Below are 8,840 nucleotides of genomic sequence, written 5' to 3'. Positions count from 1 at the left end.
TGTCCTTCACGTACGCCACTATGTGTTGCGACCGACGAATTTTAACCTTTTTCCCTTTTCCTTTTCTCTTCTTCTACCTTTTTTCTCTTTTCTTCTCTTCTCTCCTGTCCTCTTTAAAATAATAACATACTGGTAACAAAACTTATGTATATTATTGGGGCAAGGAATCCAATTACTACACTGAAATTTCAGTGATTCAAGACAAGCAAATGAGGTACATCCTAGCGGTACCTCTTTTCTTATCATAAATAACGTACCGCTTGTCTTGGGTCACTGAAATTCCAGTGTAGTAATTGGATTCCTTGCCCCTATAATATACATAACTTTTGTTACCACTGTGTTATTAGTTTTTGAGAAAAATGCAAAATAGACTCAAATTTATCGAGGGATGTAGTACCCCCTTAATAACATTTAAATGTCGGGTTATATAAAGATCATGAAAATGTTTTCAAAACGTTTTTGAAAATATTTTGGGCAAACATTTTTCGCAAAATGTTTTTTAACTAAAATAACATTCTGTTTAGAATGTTTTGTATCAAGTTTTCAAGAATGTTTTTGGAATGTTATTAAAACGTTTTATACCCTTTATATAACCCGACATTTAAACGTTTTCTGTAAAACATTTTTGTTTGCTGAGCAGTAGATTATCAAAAATGTTTTTAAGGTTATGAAAACGTTTTATACTCTTAATATACCCTTTATATAACCCGACATTTAAACGTTTTCTGACAACCTTTTATAACCTTTTGCGAATGATGTCGAAAACGTTTTGTGTTTGCTGGGTAAGGGCACCAAAGTCTGTGAAACATTTGACAGTCACATTGGTAGGGGTTCTCTAGTGAGAGTTATGCGTTTCTTTTTAGTGAGTCTTTGCACGTCATTTTAAGATTGCTAATTGTTGCAAAACATTTCAAAAAATAATCGCATTAATACAGTTTCTCTTTGTTGTGAATTCTGATATGGGCTTTAAGGTTACAAGATTGTGAGAAACATTTCTGACAGTACTCACACTGATATGGTTTCTCTTTGGTGTGAGTTCTCATGTGTTTTGTAAGGCTACCATTCTGAGCAAAACATTTCTGACAATACTCACACTGATATGGTTTCTCTTTGGTGTGAGTTCTCATGTGTTTTGTAAGGCCACCATTCTCAGCAAAACATTTCTCACAATACTCACATTGATAGGGTTTCTGTTTGGTGGACGCGTGAATTCTAATATGTCTTTTCAGGCTACTAGATACGTTGAAACATTTCTGACAGTACTCGCACTGATATGGTTTCTCTTTGGTGTGAGTTTTGATGTGGTATTTAAGGCTACTAGAATGTATGAAACATTTCCGGCAATACTCACACTGAAATGGTTTCTCTTTGGTGTGAATTCTAATATGGTATTTAAGGCTTCTAGATTGTATGAAACATTTCTGACAATACTCACATCGGTGGGGTTTCTCTTTGGTGTGAGTTTTGATATGGTATTTAAGGTTATTAGATTGTATGAAACATTTCTGACAGTACTCACATCGGTAGGGTTTTTCGTTGGTGTGAATTCTAATGTGGATTTTGAGATCTCCCTTTCGACCAAAACATTTCTGACAGTACTCACACTGATATGGTTTTTCTTTGATGTGACTTTTCACGTTACTAGATTTTGTTAAACATTTCTGACAGTTTTGACTTTTTATGTTACTAGATTCTGGGAAACATTTCTGACAGTACTCACACTGATACGGTTTTTCTTTAGTGTGAGTTTTGATATGTCTTTTCAGGCTACTAGATTGTGAGAAACATTTCTGACAGTACTCACACTGATATGGTTTCTCTTTGGTGTGAATTCTAATGTGTCTTGTAAGCTCAACTTTTTGTGCAAAACATTTTTGGCAATACTCGCACTGATGAGGTTTCGCTATCGTGTCATATCTGATGTGTGTTTTGAGTTCGTATTTTGAATTACTTGCACCATAAATCCGCACATATTTCATCCTATGCCTATCTACATGGCATTTCAATCTATCAAAACTGTGTAGGGTGATTCCACAACATATGCACATGAAAGGTTTCAACGATTTCATTTTTCTATTACAGGTGTCATGCAAGTAGCTGAAGTACGTATATTCGGGAACCAGTACAAGAGCCTAGAGCCTCTAAATATTGACATATACGCTGGCTTCCGAAGTAAAAACACAATAAATTATATAATGGTATGTAAACTACTATCAGATACTGCTTCTTTTGTTGGGAGATAATAATGTTCAAAATACTTGACTCACAGATTCAGTATACACTACACTACGTTTTAACTTTGCGAACAGAACAAGACAGATTGAAGACACCTGTCTCCGAGGGAAAAGGCAGTATTAGCTTGGTTAATTAATAGCAGATACTGCCTTGTGTTGGTTGGGTTAAAATATATGATTCCCAGGATAAAAAATGCAGAAACTAGTTTGTTTAAATGTTTTTGGATAAAACACCTGCCTCAATAGTTTAAAAAGCAGTATCTAGCATATGTCTGTTTTGTACAGGGGGTGAGGCAACTTGGAAGGGCACTAGTTGAGAGTAGCAAGTTAGGGAAGATGGAGTCTGTATTCTGGATTACTGGTGATGGACTACACCCATCGAATGTGTGTCATCAGCCCTCAGATCGGCCCTCAGACACACACAGGCATAGAGTTCTGCAGTACCATGTTTTGTTGACATTTTTTACTGTTTTAAGTCCATGCCAGAAATTTGACAACTCAAATACAAAGGATAACAGTTGGCATCTTAATGTTATGCAATCAAGTTTACAACACTATGAGTCTTACAATGAGCAGAAAGTCACTCAGTCATGCCATTCAAGTATCAATATTGATTACCAATAGTGATTACCTCAAGTGATCAGATCTGATCAGAATGATTTCCATGTTATTTTGCAATAACAAAGCCACGTTTTCCTTGATTTCGGTATGAAATTGAGCAAATAGAATACAATGTCATGTCAATTTGGAGTTATTAAGGGCAACTAAAACTGATATGAGGTAAGTTTTATCTGTTTAGAATCTGTTTTGACTATTCTGATGGAATTACTGCAATGTAAACAAACCAACTCATGCCCCATATGGACATTGTGTACTGGTTTTCAGTACCCTGTTTTCCATGGGTGACTGTAGGAAACCATGGATTCGATCCATGTAGTGATGGACAACACACGTAGCCCTGCTGCCCTGGGTTCTTAACAGTGAAGTAACTGGTGAAGCAGAGAGGAAGAGAAAACCACATGGATTTCTGGTTTTTGCATCGACTGATTAACAACTTTTGAAGTAAAGAAAAGACGATCTCAAGGTTAAAAACTACCTGTCTTTCAAGCTCCGTTTTGGAATTAGTTCATACTGTGGGCAAGATGGAGATTGAGTTCTGGATTACTGGGGATGGAAGCATCAAACAATTCTACGGCTTCTAGTGAAGCACAAAAGAAATCATGATGATTCAAGGTGCATGTGTCAGATCTGCAAGTTCTGCAGTTTCAAAGTTCTGTGATATGTGATGAATCCATAGAAGCAGCATGCAAGCAACAGCGTCTTCGGGGTTCTGCAAGTGTTCGGTGAAGTAAAGTATTGGTGAAGCAACAATTCTAAATGATGATTTCTACGTACTGTGTCGGTCCCGGGTTCGGTCCGCAAATAATTCTGTTTATGTCACTTATCCTGCATGTAGTATTCAGTAAGTCAGCCAAGAAGACACTTGATGATTTCTTGTGGGTTCTATTGTCAAATCAGAACTGCGCTTACCTGATGCTTGCTGTGATTATAGTATGTTTATGTAGCTATTTACTGGAGAAGAAAATATCTGCAAAATAATATAAAGAAGTTTTAAGTGAAACTTATTAAGCTCAAATTCGCCGTAGAAGTGATGTAATAATCGGATTAACTACCATAGCAATATGGTAAAACAATTTTTGAATACATGTATAATATCGCACTTCACTAAGTAGGCCTACGTTCACACGGTACCTCTGCATTGAACCAAATCAAGTTGATAACTCGCACCTGTAAGATTAGTATCTTTTAAAAGAACGGTACCGGGGAGTGGTACTGTATTCAGTCTATGACTGCAGACATACATGTACGCAGGTGATGAGTGCAACCTGCTTGTCGTGCAACGCGATATATTCACAGATTGTTTTACCCTAATGCTATGTTAGTTAATCCTATTATTACACCAAATGACCCTAGTTTTGAAGTTGAGGTGCAGAATCATTTTGGATGGGAACTCGTATGCAGTTACTGGTTCAGTAGTTTAAGATTTTTTATTAGTGACAGACTATATGGCCCTTGATTCTGTATTGATTTCAACTTGAACATGGCCATGTGTCGTGAACTAAGCACAAACATGCAATGCATGACAATAAACACAAACATTTTACTTACAAAAGTATTTTTAATATGCTTTAAAAATCTCAGACTAAAAATATTTAATCAGTATTCGCTGTCGGAGTGCACGTTACAATATGACCATTGCTAGGCCAACTGGATCACGCTTTCTTTGTTACGAACCACTGATCGAAATGATCACAACACAAAGCCTAAGGCATATCAAAATTCGGAACAGGTGTATGAGCCCAGGCTTGGAGCAGTAACCAAATGGTTACTAACGTGCACTACGACAGCGAATAGGTCTGAGAACTGACAGGCAGAACTCTAGTCAACCGATTTCTGTTGTTGTACAAGGCTCACTCAGTCATTTAATGAGGCAATGCAAATGATCGAATTTGGTGTTGAAATGAGTTGCACCTTTTCGATGTAAAATTAATTTTCTCGGCCAAATAAAAAGTAACAATTTTCATATTTTCAGTATTAAAATGTCAAGAAAAACTATAATGCTTAAAGCCATATTATAACATTTGCTGAGAACGCCCTCACAAATTTTTTTAAATTCTGTTTTTTACACTTGTAATGTACTTTAGTCAATAAAGATACTCTGCAAAAATCAAGACTTTAGGTGCTGTAGTTTTGTAAAAATCTGTGATTTTGAATAAACGATGGAACCAGCATTTTATTATTACGATGGAAATATTAGTCCAACACGTATGCACAGTAGGTATTACAACCACGGGAGTAACATGCATGGGCGCTAGTAGTAAATTCCAAATTTCTATGCTTTACCTCACTTGTTCGGCTCAAAATTAAAAGGGGACATATCTGTTTGTAAAAGCTAACATTTTATGGAAAATAAATTACTAATCTATTTTTACAGAAATGTTATAATATGGCTTTTGCTATACCGTATTTCGTCAAATAGTCGCCCCCCTCAAATAAACGCCCCCCACCACTTTTTTCAACCAAGATACAAATTATGCCAATATTTTCATGCTATCTTGTGTAGTATGTAAGCTTACCAAGTTGCACAGATGGTCGATAATAGTGTCACTTTTTGGCAAAAATCTGGATTGGAAGCCCGGAAGTGAACCAGAAGTCATTGTTTCTAGTTCATAGTTCGTCATTTTAGTGTGAGTTTTAAGTTAACCTAATGATTTTAACGGGAATTATCGTTCTAAAATTGACCTTGAATAAACGCCCCCATTCGAAAATGTAATGCCTCGAGGCGTTTATTTGACTTAAATATTTTTCCAAATCCTAGTGTTAAACTTAGGCGTGAAATTCAGTCATTTAGTGTAAGATTTTCGAGCCTGCTTCAACTTGGCACACAAGTTTTTTATTTTTTTTTGTTTTTGATAAATAGCATAGCTTTTCAGTAATATAGTTTAGAGTCGCTTGCCAGTCTCGTGTACACCGTTTGTACACTGAGACTGGCTTATAAAAGCCATTTTGTGTGTCAATGGGATTTACACACTTAACGTTTTGCGCAGCTCAAACATTTCAACAATTTTTTTTGCAATTCAGTCAATTTATATGAAATTGGTACTCACATATATATATCTGATCTCCAAATCAGTTATGACGCGCTTGGTATGCTAACGATATACAGGTACATTGAAGGATATAAATGGGATATAAGAAGGATATAAGGATGCTAAATAAGCCAAATATTGCAAGAAATCTACTCGCTTGAATCCTAGCGAGCCCGCAAAAAAATGTCCGTCCATGCGAATGTAATAGTGACAACGTAAAATCCCCACTAATATAGTTCGCAAATGAAGGATTTTCCCAACTTTCTAACGCATATCATCGTGAGCTATATATCATACTTTTGTCAGAATTTTGGCTTTGATTGCACCATTTACGGTATTGAAATTGTTCGAAAATTTCTAACTTTCGTATGAACAACCGATAGCTTGTGATACGAAAGTTAGAACGTGGAAGTATACATGCTCATGTAACGTAGCCTACCTTGTTCGGCACATGTACACGGTTGCCATCCAGGGCCCAATGTCATGCATATGAATAAAAACTTCTTCCTCAAGTTAATTATTGTCTCAAAAATATGAGGATAATTGTTATAGACACATTAGTGACACATGTGCTATATTCTTTCATCAATTCACCATGACGTTACTCACGAAAAACGTCATTTGTGTCAATTTTTCTCGAGTGATTGCCAGACATCACACAGTCCCCATTGTAAATAGGTGATCAACACATGCAGTGCTGGGCTCACATGTTCAAGAACCAGAAGGGTATCACCATCAGTTTGCAATGACAAGTCAACCTTTGCAAATCGGGAGATGGATTGATTTGCCTAGTCCGAATAATCAGACCCAGAACAAAATATTAATTTCTGACATGATCGTGTACTGGGTCTGAACTGTTTCCATATGAAATCTTGATGGCAAATTGGACAATAGAAGCACATGGTTCTCGTGACAGCTTTTTAATCCCTATTCAGGTTACGTGAATCACGCTATTGTGGACCATCCTTCTGATACTTGAGTGTTTGGACAAGCGGAACGGTTTTTTGTCTACCACTCTGTTTGTAAACAAACGAGGAGGTCGAAATCGTCCTCCTCGCCGAATACGAAAGTCAGCGTAATAGTACGGCACTATGATTTGCCCAGAACTGGATTTTCTCAAATCTTTAATCACCGACGCAGTTGGCAGTTGTCAAAACAACTATGATCAAGCAAGGTTGCAGAATTAAACGGACTCATTATATGGTCGGAATTTGTACTTCAGCGCCTGTGTTTCCGGTTAAAAGTAAGCATACACTTCAGCTACTAAGATACATAAATGTTAGCCAAGCTAAATTGAAACCAAATTGGACAATCTAAAAAATTGTTTGGATGCGTTTTAAAACTGAAGACGCTACGATGACTGACCGTGTTATACTAGCAATCTCTATCTTCTATAGACCTTTTTCCCTCTTTCCCATCATGCACTATTCCAGGGGGGTATGAGTGTCGCAAAATACATCATCTACTCGGGGGAGTACAGAGTTATGTTCATTACATTCTGGAATACGGACGTTTCGACTGGTGCCTTCATCACAAAAAAGGAATCCCCGATAATGATGATAATGGCGCCACGATCACTAATACCTTTCGGGGGCAAAAAACAACATTTCTATGCCTTATGGACATGGTGTAAAAAAAAAAAAAAGTTTCCTGCTATTGAAACCTAACTTTGTATACATTTTATAGACCTAATGGTGAAAAACTAATGACGGACACGCAGTGATATTTTGTCGGCGTCCGTTTCACTTTTTTTTTCGGAGATGAAAATAAGACGTAAACATAAATCTCTTACACAGATGTTCTGCATCGCTCCGTAACTGCATCACTCGTGTATTCAATAATTGCATAATTAGTAACATCGATGGCCTTTACGATAATCCGCATATATGGAATCAGTATGCCCATATTAAGACAAAATAATTGCAAAGGCCTGGCAAAGACCATCGGATGCACACGATCTATGAGGTTAATGAGCTACGTCATACCCCCCTGGAATAGTGCATTGTGGGATAGAGGGAAAAAGGTCTATACACACAGTAACCATCGTGTCGTCGTGGATACATGTAGTAGATAGATTTCTCGATCAATATTGAAAATCCAATTAATTACCAAGAAATAAGCTTACCTATAAAATTTAATCAATTTGTTCCGCTAACCTATCATATCACTCCGTTTAATAATCATTAAGTTTAGAATTCACTCGACAGTATCAAAAAATGATGACCTGGATGTAGAAATCTTGTTGTAGTTGTACGATATCATTCATGACAGGACTATAACAATGCGAGAAACAACGGACTTGCCGATTTCGGATGTCTGGCTCTTTAATGACGTCATAGGCCTTCTAGCTTGCTGGAAAAGAGTCTCCGTGTGAACAGTATTTCCTTAAAAGGGACATTCTCAATCTCAAACTTACGATATCCGAGATCAGGATCATCAGTGGTAGGCCACAGATTATAATCTGTGGGTAGGCCTAAGGGGGATATCATTTTCTTCGGCGGGGGGGTAATGAATATGTCGTTGACCGGAGTAATTTGTATGCCCCCCCCCCCCCATCACGGGAAAAAAATTTACGCCCCCCCCAGCCCCCCCTCATCTTGGGTTTAAAAAACAGCGGGAAAAAAACCCTTGAAATTTACTCAATAGGCCTACAGCGGGAATAACGTGAAAAAATTGGCGAGTTTACTATTATGCGCGGGGGGACTCGGCTTTGAGATGAACTAGGCCTACGGTACGGTATTAAATCAAGATGCCTAGCACTCTGAATTCAAAAAGTAGGCCTATGTGATAGCTGATTTATTCCTCAGCCACATAGTATTTAGTTATGTTTAGTTGTGGCGTTAAAATACCCAAACAACTTAGTTTCCGACGATACAGTCTTTCAGGGACACGAGCCTGCCATGGTGGCATTTTACAAATAACAAGAAATGTCTTTAAAAAAGACAACGCAGTGATT

The 8,840-nt window shown here is 37.3% G+C and overlaps 1 protein-coding gene across 2 annotated transcripts; it reads right to left on the bottom strand.

Moving 5' to 3' along the window:
* Positions 1–571: 571 nt before the first annotated feature.
* Positions 572–8,217, bottom strand: LOC140171962 (uncharacterized). Of its 2 annotated transcripts, none has more exons than XM_072195309.1 (2): positions 8,010–8,217; positions 572–3,822 (listed from the first exon to the last, which is right to left on the bottom strand). In XM_072195309.1, the coding sequence occupies exon 2, from the start codon at positions 2,067–2,069 to the stop codon at positions 927–929; it is 1,143 nt and encodes a 380-aa protein (XP_072051410.1). In that variant the 5' UTR covers positions 2,070–3,822; positions 8,010–8,217; the 3' UTR covers positions 572–926. The 2 variants fall into 2 exon arrangements, with proteins under 2 accessions (XP_072051410.1, XP_072051411.1); XM_072195310.1 differs by lacking the exon at positions 8,010–8,217 and adding an exon at positions 6,324–6,413.
* Between the last annotated feature and the right edge of the window lie 623 nt (positions 8,218–8,840).

Source organism: Amphiura filiformis, chromosome 15, assembly GCF_039555335.1.
Source record: "Amphiura filiformis chromosome 15, Afil_fr2py, whole genome shotgun sequence".
In the NCBI taxonomy this organism is placed as follows: Eukaryota; Metazoa; Echinodermata; class Ophiuroidea; order Amphilepidida; family Amphiuridae; genus Amphiura; species Amphiura filiformis.
The sequence above is the reverse complement of the archived record's forward strand: the minus strand, read 5'-3'. Positions and strand labels throughout refer to the sequence as shown.